Source organism: Gracilinanus agilis, chromosome 4 (genome assembly GCF_016433145.1).
Source record: "Gracilinanus agilis isolate LMUSP501 chromosome 4, AgileGrace, whole genome shotgun sequence".
Lineage (NCBI taxonomy): Eukaryota > Metazoa > Chordata > Mammalia > Didelphimorphia > Didelphidae > Gracilinanus > Gracilinanus agilis.
In genome coordinates, this window is record NC_058133.1 from 436,572,392 (window position 1) to 436,595,387 (window position 22,996).

A 22,996-nucleotide genomic window follows, 5' to 3' on the forward strand; every position below is an offset into this window, starting at 1 on the left:
GGGGGGGGTGCGGGGGGGGGGGTTGAAGGGGAAAGGTGGAGCATGAATCATGTAACCATGTTAAAAATGAATATTAATAAATGTTAAAAAAAACCTCATTTCATACTCCATTGAAAAACCTAAAGCCTTTGAGCTCCTCATTTTCCCCATTTTCACATTTCAAATGACCTTTAAGATCTTCTGCTTTGTTTCAGTCTCAAAAGAGCAACTTTTTACCAACACTTCCAACTCTACTTGTACCTTTGATCCCATACCCTCTAAGCTCAAGCAAAATCTTGCCTCTTTGATCATCTCTTTCTCTCCCTAATTTTCAGCCATTTATTCTCCATTGACTTTTTCCCTGCTACCTGCAAACATGATCAGATTTCATTCAACTTTAAACAATTACAAAAAAAAAACAACCTTTATGGATTCTACTATAATCTCAAGTTAAAATCTTACATCTCTCCCTCTCTTTCACAGTCAAATTTGTGGAAAAATCTGTCTATACTCATTAACTCCACCCTTTTACCTTCCACCTACACTTTGCAATCCAGTTCTGTTACTACCACTAGACTAAAACTGTTCTCTCTAAAAGTCACTAATAATTTCTTGAATTTAGCAATCCAATGGATTTTTCTCAGTTCTCATACTTCTTAAATTTTCTAACAGATCTGTTGGCCTTCCCTCTTCTCCTTGAGTCTCTTGTGGCACTGTTCTGTAGTGTTTCTCTTCCTACAAATAGAAAATTAGCCTTTCTTAGGTTCCTTTACAAATATATCATCTATATTATGCATCCTATAAATGGAAAGATCAAAGACTCATTGCTAAACCCTGTCTCTTTCTCTCTACATGCTGTCTCGTGGATTTCTCATCAGCACACATGAATTAAACTATCATATTTATGTGCAATGTTCCCAACACTTCATAGCAAGCACAAATCTCTCCCAAAAGTTCCAGTCCCATTGCCTACTCTCTGCTCAATATCTTCCCTAATATGTCTCAAAGATACTTCAAACTCAAAATATGCAAAATACAACTAATTATTTTCCCACAAATTCACCCTTCTTTAATTCTCTGTTTCTGATTTCCATGATTGATGTGGTTTCTCAGACTCACAATGTAGGAATTATCTTTTTTCAAAAGTTTATTTGCAATTTTTGTTTTCACATCACCTCAATTTCTAACTATATGTCTCTCTTTTCTACCCAGAGAGTCATCCCTTATAACAGAAATGAAAAAAAACAATTCATTAAAACTGAACAACACATACACAAATACTAATCCTGTAGAGAGCCATAAACAATTTGATCTGTAATTCATATCAGATCCAACTATAACTGATGATTATAACCAATCTTAACTTCTTTCATTATTCAAAGTTTTCCTGTCTAATAAATCATGTTATTTTGAAGAGAAGGGGGATATGTCGGAAGCTATTAAGAGAAATTAGAATCTCAAGTAGATATTTTTATCTGGACCCCCTCAAAAGATCAATACAGACCAGCAGAGCCATGTATTGGTTTTTCTCCCTTTCAGGTCGAGAAACCGGAGTGGGATATCTAAGATAAAAATCTGAGATTCCTCTTTTGATTCCTTTCATAATTCTCACCTTCCTTCAAAATGCATTAAAGTCTTATTGAAAAAGCTTTGGGCTCTCAGCACTCCAGCAGGAGGGGGGCTAACTGTTCCCCTTTGACCGAGAACACAGATGGCTGGTACGGCCAAGGTCAAACCCTTGGCAGAGCATTTTGCCCAGAATTAAAGTAAAATAATGAGGCTCAGGGGGCAGCTGGGTAGCTCAGTGGATTGAGAGCCAGACCTAGAGACAGGAGGTCCTAGGTTCAAATCTGGTCTCAGACACTTCCCAGCTGTGTGACCTTGGGCAAGTCACTTGACCCCCATTGCCTACCCTTACCACTCTTCTGCCTTGGAGCCAATACACAGTATTGACTCCAAGACAGGAGGTAAGGGTTTTAAAAATAATAATAATAATGAGGCTCAAAAAATTGTTTAATACCATCAAGGCTGAGAACTTCAGGGGCTTTCCGGCCTAACAAGATGTCCCAGGCTTCACTTAAAAATAACACATATAGTTGATAGTTTAGCATAGGTTTTTTATCTACACCTGGAGGCTTCTAAGGCTTTTGTTTTGATTATAGTAAAAATCCTGCTCTCTGTAACTGTGGGAAACTTTCTTGGGCTTTTGGGGGAAGGGGATCTTTAATTTCCTTTATAATAAAGTGGCGACTTCAGTATATCTTGAAGTACTATGAGCTAACAAGCCTTGCTTCCAATCTGTTTCATTCTTTGCATCCGACGACCACCCTAGGCCACTCAGATTAGTCTCTGGTTATAGAGCAGGATCTCTATATAATCCCATATGTAAAGGTCCATATCCACTCAGCAAAGGAGGGAGACTAGCATATTTTCTCAACTTTATTTTCGGGCCAAGCTTAATCACTATAATTACACAGAATTCAGCTCTAGGTTTTTATTGTTCTTTATATTGATATCATGGTAGTTACTGCATACATTGTTTTCCTGGTTCTATTTATTTCTCCTTGTAAGAGTTCATATAAATTATTCCATGCTTCTCTAATAAATATCATAAATATCCATTTATATGTGCACCTCTAATCAATGGGAATCTCTTTTGTTTTAGTGCTTTATTAATATCATAAAAATGCTATCATAAAAGATGTATATTGGCCTTCTCTTTCATTGTCATCATCTTTGGAGCATATTTCTAAAAACAGGGTCTCTAGATAAACATTTTAATCACTTTTTCAGCATGATTCCAAATTTCTTTCCAGAATTCATACCTCCATCAACAATGTGCCTGTCTTTCTCCATCTTTATCCCTGACTCTTTACTCTCTATCATCCCCCTTAGCAATCATAGGAGCTTAGGCTTTTCATGATGAAAGACAAAATTCAGTCTCTCCAGTCGGTTTTCAGATGAAAATTGAACATCTTGTCCCAGTATGATCCTAAGTGAGATGCTACTATAAGTGACTATAAGGCTTCCCTGGCTCCATATCAGCATTAAAGTAAAATAACATCAATTGGCACTCAGACACTTGTTTGGCCAATGTTCAACCTGGACCATAAGACAATCATTAATTTTCATTGTGAGAGTTCCCAAGTACCCAGACCTGAGAAGGTCCTTTACCTTTACCTAAAGGTTAGCATTGCACTGAGAAGACCACCCAGTTTTGAATTAGACTGTGAGACAGAAACAAGGTCTTAAAGTCAGAGGTTGTTTTATTTTTATTTCTATGTCTCTAGTCCCTAGAATAGTGTTTCCATGTAGTAGATATTTGATAATGTATGTTGAATGTGTGAGTAAATGAGTGGCCAGATTAAGGGAATAGGTGAATCTGCCATCAGAAGGAATTTTAGAGCTTCAGATTAGATGTGGAATAAAATTATTAGCAGGGAAGAGGAGCTATCAGAGTACATGAGTGTGCTTTTTTAAGAAGAGGAGGAGCTAATAAGAAAACTAAACTAAACTTTGCAGATGATATGATGGTATACTTAAGAATCCTAGAGAATCAACTAAAAAAAACTAGTTGAAATAATAACTTTAGTAAAGTTGTAGGATACGAAACAAATACACATAAATCATCAGCATTTGTATAGATTAACAAAGTTTAGCAGCAAGAGACAAAAAGAGAAATTCCATTTAAAATAACTCTAGACAATATAAAATACCTGGAAAACTGCTTGCCAAGACAAACCCAGGAATTATATAAACACAATTACAAAACACTTTTAACACAAATAAAGTCAGATCTAAACAACTAGAAAAAATATTAATTGTTCATGGGTAAGCTGAGCTAATATGAAAAAATGGCAATTCTACCAAAATTAATTTATTCATACCAATCAAAATGCCAAATAATTATTTTATAGAACTAGAAAAAATAATAACAAAATCATCTGAAAGAACAAAAGGTCAAGAATATCAAGGAAATTAATTTTTAAAAAGTGAAGGAAGGTGGCCTAGCAATATCAGATCTCAAACTGTACTTTAAAGCAATAATCATCAAAACAATGTGGTAAAGTCTAAGAAACACAATGGTAGATCAATGGAATAGATTGGATACACAATATACAGGGAGAAATTATCTTAGCAGCCTAATATTTGATAAACCCAAAGACCCCAGTTTTTCGAATAAGAACTGACCATTTAACAAAAACTGATAGGAAAATTTGAAAACAGTATGGCAGAAACTAGGTACAGACCATTATCTCACACCCTTGAGGAAAGGTAATTTTGCATGAATATACATTGGAATATGGTGGAACAGAAAAGACAGGGCAGAGGCCATTTGGAATTTTGGTAGGAGGGGCTTCTGAGAGTTCAACAGACTCTGAGGGGGAGTGCTCTGGGACTCTGAGGAGAGAGCCAGATCCAAGACCCTACTCCAGGACTGGAAATAAACCCCTTCCTGTGAGAGTCCTACCTTATCCTGAAAAATACTGAAACCCTGCAATTGTTCCTGTTTCCTGAGGGTAGGCTGGATCGGTCCTGAAGTCTGACCTCTCATCTATGCCAGCTATTAACTAGAGACTTACTCCTTTTTGGATTTAGCCTAGGTTTAGTCAGCATAGAAAAGAATATCAGACAGAGAGGATTTCCAGGCTAACCTTGGTTTTAGCCCAGGCTGAAAGACTTGCTATTGATCTGTGTCATTAGTAAAGGAAGCCTAATAACCCTCTTTCCTGACCTCATCTTTGTTATCCTTCATTTAAATAAATAATCATAAACTTAGGAAAGCAGTCAGATCTATTATATAGTGGAAGAAGGGAAAAGATTGTTGGGTTGGTGATTATCCTGAAAAGAGACTCTTACTAGACTGGCTTGAGCAAAACCTCACAGTCACCCATCTTGATCTCTCTTTCAGGTCAGCTTTCTGTTTCAGGGGAGAACACCTTTGAGAGGCAAAGTTAAGCAAAATCCCTAGCCATTTATTAAATTTATGATCAAACAAGAGATAGAGAATATTATAAGATATAAAATGAATAATCTTGATTACATTAAATTTAAAAAGCATTTGTATGAACAAAACTAATATAAACAAGATCAGAAGAGAAACATCAATCTGGGGGAAATTTTATAACAAAGTTCTCTGATAAAGATCTAATTTCTCAAATCTATATAGAACTAAGTCAAATTTATAATACAAGTCATAACCCAACTGACAAATGGTCAAAGGATATGAACAAGCAATTTTTAGATGAAAACTATCAATAATCATATGAAAATCTGTTCTAATCACTCTTGATTATTGAAATGCAAATTAAAACAACAATGAAGTACCACTTTATACCTATCAGATTGGTCAATAAAACAGTAAACAAAAACGATAAATATTGGAGGGGATGTGGCAAAATTGGGACACTAATGCATTATTGTTGTGAGAGTTCTGAACTGATCCAACCATTCTGGAGAGCAATTTGGAACTAAGCCCAAAGGACTATGAAACTGTGTATACCCTTTGATCCTATAATACCACTACTGGGTCTGGGTTCCAAAGAGAAAATTAAAAAATGGGAAAGTATCTACTTGTACAAAAATATTTATAGCAGCTCTTTCTGTAATAGCAAAGAATTGGAAATTGAAAGGATGTCCATCAATTGGGGAATGGTTGAACAAATTGTGATATATGTTGGTGATGGAATACTATTGTGCTATAAGAAATAATAAGCAAGATGATTTCAGAAAAAGCTGAAAAGATCTTCATGAACTGATATACAGTGAAATAAGCAGAACTGGGAGAACATTGTACACAGTAAGTACAATGATCAACTGTGAAGACTTGGCTACTCTCAGCAATGAAATGATCTGGGACAATCCTAAGAGACTTATAACAGAGAGTGCTATGCACCTCCAGAGAAAGAACTGTTGGAGTCAGATAGATGTGGATCAAAGCATACTATCTTTTACATCAGGGTATTTACAATTTTATTTTGGGGTTTGGGTTTTATATTAGTGTCAAAAGTGACCATATGGAAGTGTGTTTTGCAAGGTAATTCTAAAAGTGAAGCAGAGTGAAGACAGCAGAAGCAGAGCAACTTATAATAACTTTGTTTTTTTTAAAAAAAAAAGAAGAATGATACCCACCTACTGACAGGTAAGGGACTAAATATGCAGAATGAGACAGAGATTTTTGGACATGACCAATATGGAAATTTGTTTTGCTATTCTTTTTTTTTGTTTGTTTATGGCCCAGGAAGAAGGGGGATGACAAATGCTCACTTAAAAAACATATTTGTAAAAGGAAAAGAAAAAACAATGTAGATGAAAAGCATATACTGCAAAGATTATGGTATGTAGCAAGATAAGTCATCAATTTAGGTATTTTGGAGAAATGCTATATATGAAGAATAATCTGAGTCAATGATTAAGTTAACAGAAAGAGGATATCTATTATGACTGAATTAAAGGAAATTGTGCAGCATTTTTAATTATCTGTAACTGCTCACCACTGCAACCTTCATCTTTTTTTTAATCCTTACCTTCTGTCTTAGAATCAATACTGTGTATTGGTTCCAAGGCAGAAGTAAGGGCTGGGCAATGAGGATTAAGTGACTTTGTCAGTGTCACATAGCTAGGAAGTGTCTAAGGCCAGATTTGATTCCAGGACATCCCATCTCTAGGTCTGGCTTTCAATTCACTGAGCCACCTAGCTGTCCCTTATTTCTTACTTTTTGAAGAAAATAAAAACTTCTCAATTTTGATTTGCAAATCCTTTGAAATCTTGTCCCACCCTACTTTTTAATATTTATTTACTATTCCTCATATGTTCAATAATCTACCAAGTGGCTTACCTGGTATTTACCTAACTTCACATTCTATCTCCCATTCCACTTCCAAGGCTCTGCATCATATGTCTTGCTTGCCTGAATATTTCCTCATTTCGCTTCCATCTCCTGAAATCTTTAGTTTCCTTGAAAATTCAAGTTAGCTGGCAGCTTCTGTCAGAAGTCTCACAGTTGTTAATGTTCTCTCCTTTTTCAAGTTACTTTCTACTTGTAAATGGTATATCTTTCCCAACTCATTCCATCCCCAAGAACAAATAAGAACCTTTTGAGGCAGGAAATCATATTTGTTTTGTCTTTGAATTCCCAGCACTGACTAAAATACATTACTCATAGAAGGTGGCTAATAAACATTTATTGATTAAATAAATGACCCAAATCTTACAATGATACCACTATGATAATAAAGAAGAAAGAGGTTTCCACTAGATAGATCCTCTACGATAGACTTAAAGAGATATGAAGAAAAATCACCAAACATGAAGACATATGAGGCTCTGTGATCTGTACTGATCTGTACAGAGCATCCATTCCCAATAAAATCATAGATCTTTCCAATTAAAAAAAAGAAGTAAACAATGAATAAATGATTGTCTTCTCTTTGAAAACACAGTTTAGTTTACTAAAAAAATGGAACACATTAAATGCACACATATATGCAAAAATATGTAGCTTTGTTAGCTAAGAGAATAATTTGACATAACATTTTAGTTCTATAGAGAACCATTAGAGTATAAATTTCCCATTCCAGAGAATCAAGAAGAAGGATTTATACTAACCAGTCTTCTTTTGACTAGCTGACTTAGTATTTTTCTTCTTAAAAGCTGTAATGTACAGTGGAGAGGTTGACAGGAGGCAAGAACTAAAAAAAATTTTAATACAAAATACAAAGGAAGTCATTAATATGATGAAGATAATTTTAAATAAATAGATATCTAGTGCCTACTACATGTAAATAATTCAGGATAATTACAAATAACTAGTCCTTACAGTTGTTAGAATTTTTAAAATGGAACAAGACTGGCCTCAGCCTGATATCCCCAATCATGTTATTATATATTTTCAATTAGAATTACTGTTCTACTCTGAAATACATCTGTGTATATGTATTCATATGTCATTTTAAATTAAGATGTGTAGTGTGGAAATCCACAAAATAATTCAAAACAGTTCAGTGATCTGGATGAAAATCTATCTCTGTACTAACACAGCAAAATGTCACAGTTGATAAAGTTCACTTGCATTGCTTATGAGAAACAGGAATTTAAAAGTCTGTCTTGAGAAATGTCCACTGAGTGGCACTGCTTAGAAAGTACCTGGCAATAACTGAAAGGGTCTCTCTCATGTCATGACATTGCTGTGATATCATGAGTGCCAGAAGATTAATCTCCAACACAGCAATTTGATTTCCAAACATAGAGGTGAGCAAGCAGAAAACCTGCAGGGCAGAACAAGGAAATGATACAAACACGGGCAATCACGAAATATAGTGATACATGTGTACTTACTACCAAAATCATGAATAAAAACAAAGGCAAGTCACCAAGCAGTCAATTAAACTCAACAACATTCATTAAGTAGCAAATGGACAATACAAGTGATCTAGATTTACTCTCCCATTCTGCAGTTAAAGAAACTAAACAGCAGGGAAATTAAGTGACTGGTACAGTATCATCCACAATTTACAACTTAATTATTTATGTCAATAATTTGCAAATCACTAGACTAACCTTTAAACTCTCAGATAATTCTATCTTCTTTTAAGAAGTTCAAATTAAAGATAAATGATAAAGTAAGCTACTAAATTCTTATAGAAATGCCATTAAATGTACTCACCTTATGATTAGCAGCTTTATTCATTATTGCACATGATCCAGCAACTTTAATGCTGAGGTTACTGAAATCTTAATTTTAAAAAAAGGCAAATTTATAAATGATGGAGGAATTTTTATTTTCAAAATGATTAGAGAAATATTTATTTTTTGTTAATTATTATTTTCTTTAATAAATCAAATAGAGCAAAGATCTTAATTTCAAATTGTATTGGTTAGCATCCTTCAATAAGATAAATTATAATGTAGAAGCATATTTTCTATAAGAAAAATTATACCTTTTTTTTAAACCCTTGCCTTCTGTCTTAGAATCATTACTGTGTATTGGTTCCAAGGCAGAAGAGTGGTAAGGGTGGGCAATGGGGATTAAGTGACTTGCCCAGGGTCACACAACTAGGAAATGTTCAAGGCCACATTTGAACCCAGGACCTCTGGTCTCTGGGCCTGGCTCTCAATCCACTGAGCCATCCAATCACTCCCCCAAAATTATACCTTTTGCTCATACTAGATGAAAGAAAAGTGTTCAAATTATCAGGCAAATATTGAATATCTTATGACCTTACCTTTAAAACATAAAACAAATTCCAATTCAAAGTTGTCCAAGTTAATTATGAAGAAACCAGTTGAGCTTCCTATCCACAAACATCTCGTGTTGACATTATTGAAGCTTATTTCAAAGTAAAAGAAAAATGGAATTTGTAGACTTTGGAGCATAATGTTCAAGAGACTTAAAAACCTTTGGTATCCTATGTTCTCTATCCCACCCCTCCTTAAATCATTATTATTTATTTCATTTAGCTGTTTAAATTACAATGTTACATTCAATTCTGTATCATCTAAACTAATGTAGGGAAGCCAGGGCATTGGTAACAAAAAATAATCATAAATAATCCTGATGTTATTTATATTATTATTTTTTTACTGCTTACTATCTATCTTAGAATCTATACTAAGTATTGATTCTAAGGCAGAAGAGCAATAAAGTATAGGCAATTGAGTTTAAGTGACTGGTGCCCTATCCCCTGTGCTACCTAACTACTCCTATTTTTAGAATTAATTCAGTAATTTCTTCAGCAGATTCACCTTTCTAATTACATTTTGTTATTAAAATTGCTTTGGATTTCTTTTTTTATACACTATGAAAAATAGAAGAAGAGAGTCAACTTAGGTTGGCTCACAGTCTGGTCCCCAATTTCATCATGTTACTGAAGGAATTTTTTCCCTAAAGCTCAAAAGAAGAGAGGCAGGAGTAGTAGTAATGTGTTAACAAAGCAAAAGAGCAAACATTCAGTTTATCTATCTATCCTCACTTATTAATATTATGAAGTGGTGAGTACAAATCAAAAACAGCTATTTTATGAGGCGATTGAGTAAAGTGGAAAAAGCAATAATTCTGGAATCAAGACCTGGATTCAAATCCTGACTCTGACCCTCTATGGGTGATCTGGGGCAAATTACTGAACTCTCTAAGCCTCAGTTACTAACTCTCCAGACCTCTCTAGGCTGGTCCAGATAACCTTCTAGGTACATTCCAGCCCCAAATCAACATTCTCTATTTTACCAGGAAGCAAGTCAGTGTAGTGGATGGAGCACTGGACTTAGAGTCAGGAAAACCTGCCCTGCCCTCAGACAATGACTAACTGTGGGACCCTGGACACCGCACTAACTTCTCTCAGCTGGTTTCCTTGGGAGTAAGATAAGAATACCACTTCCCTCCTGAGGTTGTTGTAAGGATCAAATGAAACAAAAGATAAAAACAATTTTCAAGCCTTAAAACACCCCACAGATGGGAGCCTTAATTGCTAAAATGATAACTATCAATATTGGAAACAATAAACTGGAGTAAGGTTAAAAAAAAGAAATAAGTCAAAGAGTAAGAAATCAAACCTCTTTACTACAAAGCTGATGTTCCCATTAGCTGCCTCATTGTTCTAATTATATATATATATATAAGCATATAAACATATATATATTCTATATATCCACACTAAACAATGTTGAATATTAAAATCATGCCTTTAAGCATTTTCTATCTTAAGATAAAGTCAAGGGCAAGACAATTGGAAAAAAGGTTATAGGTGAAAAAAAACATTTATTAAGTATCTATTATGTTTTAGGCCCTAAACTAAGCACTAAGGATAGAAGGAAAAAGCAAAAACAATTGTCCCTACCCTCAGTGAACACAGACTGATAACCACATTTCCATTGTAATAACTACAGTGGGGCTGTCACCTCCCTATTACTGTAAGTTTTTCTAAATGCAGTCCAATAGTATATTAGCATCTTTGGCAGCTATATCACATTGTTGACTCATATTAAGGGTAGAGTCCACTAAAGCTGTGGATAAAGTCTGATAAAGAAAGTCTTTATCAGAATAGCTGCTATTTACAGTCTCCCCTATCTTGTGCATTCAAAGTTGACAGTCCTTAAGTATAAGACTTAACATTTATCCCTAATAACTGTCACCTTCTTAGCTTGAATGCAAGGATAGGTAAAGCTGGCCCACCAATTTTTGTGCAACCCTAAAGCAAGGTATGGTTTTTGGATTTTTAAATACAATAAAATTTAATATACAAATGTAAAATGCATTCTTAGATCAAAGCCCTGCTAAAAAGTAAGCAGTGGCTGGATCTGATTCACTAACCATAGTTGGCCAATCCCTGCTCTAGTCCAGTGGGGTCAAACCCAAGTAAAAATGGGGGCCATCACACCACATAAAAAACCAGCAGGAGATTGATTTAGGAAGCCACATATTAACGTTACATTGTTCCTAATGTATTTTTATTTATTTTGTTAAATATTTCCCAATTATATTTTTATCTGGTTCCCAACAGCCATGAAAAAGGTTTAACTACTCTGCTCTAATCTGTCAAAATCCTTTTGCATCCTGATTCTATCATCCAGCGAGTTAGCTCTGAATCATCTGCAACAGTGATGAGCATACCATCTATGCTTTCAATGACGTCAATGATTAAAAATGTTAAGTAGCACAGAGCCAACTGAATATACCTAGGATACTCTTTTAGAGACCTCTAGCCATGTTGACATTGAACCATTAACAACTACTCTGAGTCTGTCCAGACAACCAGTGCTAAATCTATCTAATTGTGATAGTCTAAACCTTATTTCTCCATCTTCTCCACATTAAGTATATGAATTGCTTCATCAAAAGCTTTGTTAAAATCTAAGTTTAATTATCCTACAATATTCCTTACTTATCTACTAGTTTACTAATCCTGTCAAAAAAAAAAGAAGGTAAGTCTGGCATGGGCCATTTTTTTTTAACCCTTACCTTCCATTTTAGAATCAATATTGTGTATTGGTTCTAAGAGATAAGAGCAATAAGGCTAAGCAATGGAGGTTAAGCAACTTGCCCAGGATCATACATCTAGGAAGTGCTCCTGGCCAGAACTGAACCCAGGACCTCCCATTGCTGGGTTGTTCTTGATGACTCTTTGTTTAACACTGGTTCCCTTTACTAGATATTTCTGTCTGCAATGACATTTTCCAGAATATTCTCAGTATCTGTAGTTTACAGACATATTGTACAATATTTTTCTTTCTCCAATCCAGTGGTGCCCTCTCCCATTTTTCATGATCTTTCAAATATTACATAACTCAGCAATCACATTTTTGTGTACCAGTTTTTTAAATACCCAAGAATATAGTTCATTTGAATCAGGCAACATAAATGCATCCAAGGAAGCCAGGTGCTCTCTTACTAGCCTCTTACTTATCCTGGATATCAGTTCCCTATTAATCATTTTTGATATGTCATTCCAATGTGGTCATTCTCTTTGGCAAATTGCCAAGAAGCAAAAGAAGAATGGAGTTGCTCTGCCTTCTCCCTCATATCAGTTATCACTATCTCATTCCCCCAGCCTCCAGTGCAACTATATTATCTGTTATTTGATCCTCCTTTTTCTCCTAAAATAGCTTTAAAAACAAAGCCTGACTCTGTTGCTTTTATCTTCCCCTTCCAGTTCTACAACATTCTGAGTTTTATTACTATTCCCAGCAGTATTTTTACAAGTCCATTCTATGCACATATTAATCTTCTATTACCTGCTCCCACTTCCAACTCCTACACATTTCTCTTTTAAATCTAAATTGAGTAATGAGATGCTAATGCACCCATACTATCTCTTCAAACAAATGCTATTTTTCCTCCTCACTGGAACATTTGTTTTCTTGTCTTCAGCATTTCATTCTTGAGCAACTCCCATATCTCATGTATCACATTAGTACATGGGATCTTATCTACAGTATTTCCTCTGAATTCCAACATCCTTTTTTCCCAAATCTAGCATATATATCAGGGTACACTCAGACTTCTCTTTCTCTATCAAATTGTAAGATGAAGAGTTCCCATCATTTCCACTCTAGCAACCACTCCCTCCCTTCCTATTAATGAGACTCAGAACCAGAATGGAATTTTCTTTTGTTCTTTTATCTACCTTTTGAAGGATGAAATTATCACCCAGACAAGTCAAAAAGTTATTAGCTTGTCTGCTTTTAGAAGAGAGAACTTTGGTAAATGTCTATAAAACTGAAGGTCCTCATGACTCCATGTCGGGGTTTTGGTCAGTTTCCCAAATTCATCTGTTTCCTCTTTCTGTCCATGTGGAATGGTGTTCTAAGGACAAGATCACTTCTATTTCTCCTTCTGTTAACCTTCATCCAAATACCCTGCCATCATAATTCCCTTCCTAGTTTCTGGATTTCCTCACATTACTTTAGATTTGGTTTGGGTTTTTTTAACTTTACCATTAGCCTTAAAAATCAAGATTAAGTATTGGTTCCAAGATAGAAGAGTAGTAAGAGCTAGGTAATTGGGATTAAATGACTTACCCAGGGTCATATAGCTAGAAAGTATGTGAGGCCAAATTTGAATCCAGGACCTCCCAACTCCACACCTATCTATGCACTGAGTCACTTAACTGCCCTAACTATAAGTTTTTAATATACAGTGTCACCTTCCTCATCCCATTCAACTGATAATATCTCTTTGCAAGGAGCAAAGCACATCCAGAGTCACTGTTCAGTCATGGGTTCCATTATACTAAGTTTCAGTGATATTCATGAGATCAAATTTGTCTGTCCCTGTAAGGACCTTGAATTCCTCTTTGTTCCCTATATGTTGGACATTTGTATACTGTTATTTGAAGCCAGAGGTTTTAGTTCACTATTAGTTCCTTTCTTGGATTTTGTCTCCTTTGAACTAGCAGTTTCTTAACTGCTATTCATGTTTTGTTTTGTTTTTTGTTTGCTTATTTGTTTTAGCTACTCTAGCTTAAGAGAAATCCAAAATCAATCTTCTCCATAACCCATTGTTTTAAATTTAAGGCTGCTTTGATTAGATTTGCAAGAGACTGAGCAAACATATTTTTTTATCAGCCTTTGTTATTCAATCTGTGGCCAGTAATCTGTCATTTATTTTAAGATACAATTCAAACATCCAAATATCATTCTCAGACACCACTTTCTTTGGCCAGTTTCATGTCTAAAATTGTGTTTTCTACTTAGTTTTCTTGCAATAGACATAATCTTCAGTTTCTTGTCCAATGCTTCATAATCATTGACAATATTTTTTTTAAACCCTTGTACTTCGGTGTATTGTCTCATAGGTGGAAGATTGGTAAGGGTGGGCAATGGGGGTCAAGTGACTTGCCCAGGGTCACACAGCTGGGAAGTGGCTGAGGCCGGGTTTGAACCTAGGACCTCCCGTCTCTAGGCCTGACTCTCACTCCACTGAGCTACCCAGCTGCCCCCATTAACAATATTTTTAAAGTTTCTTCTGGCAGTATCATTTGTGCCTGCAGGAATCACAGGAATCAGATATAGGAAGCTGTCATCTGTTTTGACAAAGCCTGGAAAGACTGTCTGTTATGTCTTAGATACATGCTCCAAGAAGATAACAGACCTCTCTATTGTTACCAGAACAAGAATAAAAAAATAGTTGCCTTAATTCCCCTGATCAAGAAGTTACCACTTCCTACTACTCTTCTTTCTCCTACCCTTACTCAATGATCTTTCACCTAGTAGCTTCCATGGTTCTATTACATCCTTCTTTATATATATATTATTTATATTTATATTATAAATTAATTATAATTAATTAATTATATAAATTAATTTCTTCCTCAGAGCATCCACCTCTCTTATCTTTTTATTTTAAACTCTTACTTTCCTTCTTAAAATCAATACTGTGTATTGGTCCCAAGACAGAAGAGCATTAAGGGCTAGGCAGTGGGGGTTAAGTGACTTGCCCAGGATCACACAGCTGGGAAGTGTCTAAGGCCAAATGTGAACCCAGGACCTCCCATCTCTAGACCTGACTCCCAATACATTGAGCCCCCCAGCTGCTCCCCAGCTCTCTTCAAGAACAGCCTCAAGTCTTTTTTTAAGCTCTCATTATACAGCTAATTTTTCTCCTCTTTAAAACACTAGTTCCCTCTGTGACAGTCTCACTAGAATCAAGTCTTCTCTCCTCTATATTAGGTTATTTTTTTTTCTCATTAAAATCTCACTCCAGTTTCCTTTAGGAATGTTTGCCCCTAGTAACCTGGAGCCTAGAGAGAAGTGTTCCAAATTCCATTATTTTCTCCTCCAAGAGAGAGATCAGCCTACATTTGGAATACACGTATAAGTCACTTGACTATGGAATAAATATAAACCACATACTTGATTAAACTAATTGCACAATTTTTTAACCCTCCAAAATGGTTGAGATTTTCAATCTTTTCTTTTAAGTAACTTGGATGGAGGTGTTTACATCTCAATTCTAAACATTTAGTTAAAACTTTTAAGGTGAAATATTACCTCTTAATAACTTGACAACCTCACTCAATTCTTGATATTTGTCATAACTTAATAAAGTTGTACTTTTTTTCCAAGCAATTCTTAAAGAAACTAGTTAATTCTTCCTTCCATGCTGTTGACTCAAGTACCTGCTATAAGACTAATGATCGTACTTTTTATGAAAAATAACAAAATTTGAAAGAACATGGGAAATACAGGCCTGGGAGTCATGTAAATAAATTCTTTCTGGCAGAGAAAATTAATAGAATGTGTGTCAAATATACTACTAAATATTTTTAAATGTTTTCTATAAAAACATAACTATTAAAATAGCAGCCAGATGAAAAAGTATTTGCCTACAACCACAAAAGGAGTTATAATGGCAAATGAAATTTCCTGATTTCTCAACCAGTCCTCCTAATATATCATCATGCTGTCTCTGACATCATTGTATATCTCTCTCAGAAAAAGTGAAGGGCTTAAAACTGAAAAATATCTTCTAAGTCATTTTAGTCCAAACACACATTTACCACCTCATTTTTCACTGAAGCAGTCTGTGACTCAAAGAAATGAGGTGACTTTCCCACACCTCCACATCAAGATCACCCTATTATTATAGCATCATGTCAACAAGTAAAAGTTCCCCTATGCCAGTCTTATCTTTACATCTTCTAAACCACTCTTCCAATTTCTTTTTTGTTTGTTTGTTTTTTTAATTTTTAAACCCTTAACTTCTGTGTATTAGTTCCTTGGTGGAAGAGTGGTAAGGGTAGGCAATGGGGGTCAAGTGACTTGCCCAGGGTCACACAGCTGGGAAGTGTCTGAGGCCAGATTTGAACCTAGGCCCTCCTGTCTCTAGGCCTGGCTCTCAGTCCACTGAGCTACCCAGCTGCCCCCCCAATTTCTTTTTATTTACACATATTTATTCCCAATCTACACTGGATGATAAAGATCACACTCTAACCCCACTAGTAGATTTTAGTATTTAACAAGCCTCTTAAAGGGAATTTGCCATTTTCTATGTTAAAAATAGGAATCTAACAGGACATGTTTTAAATAGTCACATAAAGATTTTCTCACAGCACTAGCTATCTTATTTGTGCAATTAAGTACTTTAAGAAGGAATATAATACAAAGAATCAAGAGACTGCCTTGAAGAAAAAGGAAGATCTAGGTTCAAGTCCTATCTTACCACATACTGACAACATGACCCTGGACAAGTCACCTAATTGCTTTATGCCCTAGGACTATAAAGTGCTGAGCAATTGCTGATCTATACTAGTGAGAGTTTCCTTACTTGGTGCTCCCTACAACTTCTGAAATCACAAGGCTCATCCAAAAAAAAAAAGGACATTAAGAGACAAATCTCACCTCAGACACTTCCTAGCTGTGTGACCCTATGCAAGTCACTTAACCTCAATTGCCTAGTCCTTACTACTCTTCTACCTTGGAACTGATACTAAGGCAGAAGGTAAGGGTGTTGGGGGGGAGGGGGTTAAGTATATTAAATAAAGGAATTCTTTAAATGAAATTTCCAAAATAAGTACTCTTCTCATATTTAAACACAAACCAACAAAAGGAAAAATAGTAGTGCTGAGAGGGATTTACAATTTTATTTTTCTCTTTATGAAAATTCCTGTTTTACAAATAAAAATGTATTCCTAAAACAACATATGACTATTTAAAAGAGAAAATGCTTCCATTTTATTTTAATCAATCACATTTCTCTATTGCCCACTTAAAAATGTGTTTTTTGTTGCATGTTCTGAGATTTTAACATCTTCCTTTACATGCCATTAGCAAAGCACATCATACTTACAATTTGCACTCTCCATTTAAATTAGTTGACAGATCACAGTGTTCAATTCTCAATATGGGAAATGTTGTTTCTACCCTATCTTCTTTTTTCAGCTCCTTTGTGTAGGAAAGTTGACTCTCTTCTAGAAAAGAGAATCAAAAATAATTATCAAAGATTAGTAAAATTAAATTATCACATAAAATGAAATTTTGATTTCTTGACTGTTGGGCTAATGTATTAAAATACAAAATATAAAGAATTCAAATCATGGGTCTAATAACTCTTAGGCAAGTAGAAGATGACAATCCTATAAGTTCTTAGAAGTTTAAAGTTGCTCCTCTCAGGCTAGCTAATTCTAGGACCAGGAAAAGCCAAGATCAATTTCTCTGTTGGTCAATTTGTTTCATTTTGTTTTGTTTTGCTGACTGTGGTTTTGGTTTGGGGGTCAAGAGGAGAACAGAGGAGTGATTTCAAGATGTGATATCCAAAGAGGAGTAGATACAGTGTCAAACCTGGAGATGGGAGGTCCTGGATTCAAATGTGGCTTCAGACACTTCTTAACTTTTGACCCTGGGCAAGTCATTTATATCCAATTGTCTATCCAGTGATGGGCAAACTACGGCCCTGGGGCCAGATGCAGCCCCCTGAAATGTTCTGTCCTTCCACTCAGCATTATTCCTAATCTGATGAATACAATGAGTAGGATACAATACAATGAAACTTTGAAAGAGCTGCCTTAGAAATAGACTGACAGATGAGCATTTCCTTTCCTTTGGCCCCCTCTTTAAAAAGTTTGCCCATCACTGGATCCCTTACTACTCTTCTATGATTCTGAGATGGAAGGTAAGGATTTATTTTTTAAGATTAATTAATATCCAAATATCTAAGTAGCATAAAAAACTTTATTTGTATTAAAACTGAATATATATGGAATATTTCTGTTTTTTCAGGAACAGAAGAAACTGTCATTCTCTGATTCACTGAAATACTACAATTATAGGCTTCTACTCTGATGAAGGGAGAATTGTATATTTTCCTTACCCACATCAACTTCCCTGAAGCAAGAACAGAATGAAAATATTTGGCTTTCTTGTCAAACTATTAAGTGGTTAGAGTGAAACAAAATATTGCCTCTCTCAAATAAATGGCTCCCTCTCGATCAGAAACCAAAATCAAATGGCAGGTTAGACTGGTCACTAACATTCTCTATGGCAAACCAATTCGACCAAGTTTTTCTTCTCCAAATATCATATTCGCAATCACATAAACTTGGTTTATATTAGACATTTTGAGAAGCATGTGAATTCCGTTAGTGGGATAATATCATTTAAACTCCTCCTAAAATATGGAAATGTGTTTTGCATGATGCACATGTATAACCTATATCAAATTCCTTACCATCTCAGGGAGAGGGAAGGGAAGGAAGTGGAGGGAAAGATTTTGGAACTCAAAAAAATTTTAAACTAATGTTAAAAATTATTTTTACATATTTTGGAGAAGGAATCAAATATTATAAACTACTCCTAAATAATGAGCCTCAAGTTCATCTTTGACGACCTATTATCCTTCATTCAGTTCTTTGTTAAATCCTGCTATTGCTTTAAAAATAACACACATCTGCTGTTAAGTTATTTCTACAGCAAAAGCTTTAGTTTAGGTTCTAATCATGTCTCATCTGCCTACAATAAAGCAGTCTCCCTGTTTCTAGGAAGAGTGGCTTGGCACTCCTTTATACCTTAACCAATATCACCTTTTCCACCAACCAAAAATCATCTTCTTCACTCACCTCTGTTATGACAGTTAGTGAAGCAGAAAAGCTGCTCTTTGAGAACAAGAAGGTGGCTAGACCCTGTAGCCCTAAGGATGGCACCTGCCTCTCCCACACAAAGGTTTCCAGATACAAAGGAAATTAAAGCTCGGCTCTCTAGGCTAGTGTCCCCCAGCTGATCCATCAAGTTATACTGAGTAGACTTTGTGTTTTAAAAGGAATGAAAACAAGAAGCAAGTGAGTACTTGGTGGCGTAGTGGTACTGTTCTAGGAAGTCTGGTCTTGTGTGTTTTTCCTTGCATCCAAGTTTTTATTCATCTGTGTTTTATATATATATATCTGGGGAAAATGTGGTGGTGCTCAGTCATTTCAGTTGTATCTGACTCCTTGTGAACCCATTTGTGGTTTTCTTGGCAAGGATATTAAAATGGTTTTGTCATTTCCTTCTCCAGCTCATTTTACACATGAGGAAACCGAGGTAAATAGGATTAAGGGACTTGCCCAGGGTCCTACACCTAAATGTCCGAAGGGAGATTTTAACTTATGAAGATAAGTATTCCTGACTCCAGGCCTGGTGCTCTCTTCATTGCATCACCTAACTGCCAAATCAAGCACATTGGACTGTACTATAAGTTGCTTGAGATCTTAGACCCACTAACACAAAGGAATAAGTAGTAATGATTCTGTCATTAGAAAACCTTTTGACATCAGCTTCTGAGCCCTTCCCTGGTCTTTCATGAGTACCCATTAAAAGTCAAGGGAGTTTATTTTAACCATATCTTTCTTGAGAAAAAATTTCCTAGGACCCCTAACCAAAAAATAAAAATGAAAATCTCTCCTCTAAATTCCAAAGTACTTCATCCAAAGCATACATGGGCCTTACTTCTTATTATCCTGTATTATAGTTATTTCTGAATAGATCTTGACTCTCTTAATGTGAAGTACAAGGGGAATGTGGCACTCTCTTTGTCCTCCCCACAACATAAAGTTCATTAAGGAATGAATTCTCCAATAAGGTTCCCCAGTTAAGGATGTCAATTCCTTCCTCATTTCAAAGTGTTGATTTGTCAGACTTGTTGAAGTCAAGATTCTATTAGCTTCTCTTATTACACTGTCAATTCACTCTTATCTCATAAAGACCTACTTGAAGGTTTTACTACTTGAAAGATTTGTCTATCTAGCCAACTTTATGTAGTACAAGCATAAAACGATTTTGTAAGGAAACCAAACACATTTGAATTTACCATCCCTCACCTGAAAGGACCCATCAATATAAATAGATGGATTTTCCAAGAAAGAGATTTTATTGTGACTAAAATAAGTTAATGTTGCTTATTCAAACAGAAACTATTTCAGTTGGAACAGGAAAGAATAATCATATAAATCACAATAAAGTAGCAATGAACTTAGAAGAGTCTGTGATGCCTCTATCACACAGAGACTTGACCTTCATAATTCCCTCATCATACCCAAATCCATACCTCTTGGGATTATCAGGGTCAAACTAGATGAGATTCATAAAACACCATCTTGTTATACAGATGTTTTCAAGACTTTGTTTTGTATTTGTTACTTGTCCTAGAATGTTTTCCTAATTTCTCTCTGCTAAGCCTAAGCCTACCAAATTCTAAACACTTGGGCAGATCTTTGGCACAAATGGTGTTGAACAAGAGATTTGGTTTTTACAAGTTTATATTCCTTTCTTTGAATTTTTTACCCATTTGTTTTGAGCATGGTAATTATATTTTCTACTTATTTCCTATCATACCAAAACTCTTTAGCACATTTAAGGGTTTGGTCATTGTTTTTCTTTAAACCTTTACCTTCAGTCTTAGAATCAATACTAAATATCAATTCTAAGGCAGAAGGGTGGTTAGGTCTAAGCAGCTGGGGTTAAGTAACAGCCAGAAAATGTCTGAAGTCAAATTTGAACACAAGACCTACCATCTCCAAACCTACCCCTCTATTCACTGACTCTAGCTCCTGCTCTGTTCAGTAAGTTTTGTTAATAAATGAATGATGACATAACACATGAATATTTTAGAAATGTTACCTTTTTTAATATGTTGTGCTAATTTGACTTTTTTGCTGAAGAAAATCTCTTGTTTTTTCCTTAAGTCAAATTGGGTCACACAGCGATAATGATGTTCCCTGATCAAACTGAAGATCCAAAGCTGAAAACATAAACAAATGTTGAACAAATATATTTGGAGGGAAAAAATAAACATTTCTCTATAACGATGATAAAGAACTTGAGAACAAATAGCTTCATGGGATATGCTACTTCACCTACTTAATTAATTTTCCTTTTAAGACTTATTTTACACTTGTTTCCATTTTAAGAATCTCTATTTTTATTTTTTTTCATTTTTAAACTTTTATTTTGAATATTTTCCCATAGTTACATGTTTCATGTTCTTCCCTCTCCCCTAAACACTCCCCACTCCCATAGCCAACACACAGTTCCACTGGGTTTTACATGTATCATTGATTAAGAACTAATTCCATATTATTCATAGTTGGACCAGAGTTATTGTTTAGCTTCTACATCCCCAATAATATCCCCATCAGCCCATGTGTTCAAGCAGTTGTTTTTCTTCTGTGTTTCTCCTCCCACAGTTCTTCCTCTGAATGTGGCTCATTTTCTTTCTCATAAGTCCCTCAGCCTTGCTCTGGATCCTTACATTGCTGCTATTAGAGAAGTCTATTATGTTCGATTGTACCACAGTGTATCAGTCTCTGTGTATAATGTTCTCCTGGTTCTGCTCCTTTCACTCTGCATCAATTCCTGGAGGTCATTCCAGTTCACATGGAATTCCTCCAGTTCATTATTCCTTTGAGCACAAGAGTATTCCATCACCAACAGATACCACAATTTGTTCAGCCATTCCTCAATCGAAGGACATTCCCTCATGTTCCAATTTTTTGCTACCACAAAGAGTGTGGCTATAAATATTTTTGTACAAGTCTTTTTCCTTTTTATCTCTTTGGGGTATAAACCAAACAGTGCTATGGCTGGACTAAAAGGCAGATAATCTTTAAAAGCCTTTTGGGCATAGTTCCAAATTGCCATCCAGAATGGTTAGCTCAATTCACCACTCCACCAGCCCCCAATTTTGCCACATCCCCTCCAACATTCCCCACTTTCCTTTGCTGTTATGTTAGCAAATCTGCTAGGTGTGAGATGGTACCTCAGAGTTGTTTTGATTTGCATTTCTCTAATTATAAGAGATTTAGAACACCGTTTCACATGTTGTTGATCATTTTGATTTCTTGTCTAAAAATTGCCTATTCATGTCCCTTGACCATTTATCAATTGGATAATGGCTTGATTTTTTGTACAATTGATTTAGCTCCTTATATATTTGAGTTATTAGACCTTTGTCAGAGTTTTTTGTTATAAAGATTTTTTTCCCCAATTTGTTGCTTCCCTTCTAATTTTGGTAGCATTGGTTTTGTTTGGACAAAAACTTTTTAGTTTAATCAAAATTATTTATTTTACATTTTGTAATTTTTCCCAACTCTTGCTTGGTTTTAAAATCTTTCCTTTCCCAGAGTCCTGACAAGTATACTATTCTGTGCTTACCTAATTTACTTATACTTTCCTTCTTTATATTCAAGTCATCCACCCATTCTGAATTTATCTTGGTATAGGGTGTGAGATGTTGATCTAGACCCAATCTCTCCCATATTGTTTTCCAATTTTCCCAGCAGTTTTTGTCAAATAGTAGATTTTTGTCCCAAAAGCTGGGTTCTTTGGGTTTATTGTAGACTATCTTGCTGAGGTTGCTTACCCCAAGTCTATTCCACTGATCCTCTCTTCTGTCTCTTCACCAGTACCATATTGTTTTGATGACTATTGCTTTATAGTACAGTTTAAGATCTGGTATTGCTAGGCAGCCTTCCTTCATATATTTTTTCATTATTTCCTTTAATATTCCTGATCTTTTGTTCTTCCAAATGAACTTTGTTACAGTTTTTTTTCTAA

General features: G+C 35.3%; 1 protein-coding gene across 1 annotated transcript in view; it reads right to left on the reverse strand.

Annotated features, from left to right (window-relative positions):
• Window positions 1–22,996, reverse strand: part of WDR27 (WD repeat domain 27) — a 302,935-nt gene that overhangs the window by 262,445 nt on the left and 17,494 nt on the right. The window contains exons 7-12 of the mRNA XM_044675486.1: window positions 21,062–21,182; window positions 17,262–17,382; window positions 9,205–9,308; window positions 8,646–8,713; window positions 8,126–8,247; window positions 7,589–7,671 (exon numbers count right to left, since the gene is read on the reverse strand). Coding sequence (XP_044531421.1) covers window positions 7,589–7,671; window positions 8,126–8,247; window positions 8,646–8,713; window positions 9,205–9,308; window positions 17,262–17,382; window positions 21,062–21,182 — 619 coding nt within the window. The remainder of the gene's footprint in view (window positions 1–7,588; window positions 7,672–8,125; window positions 8,248–8,645; window positions 8,714–9,204; window positions 9,309–17,261; window positions 17,383–21,061; window positions 21,183–22,996) is intronic.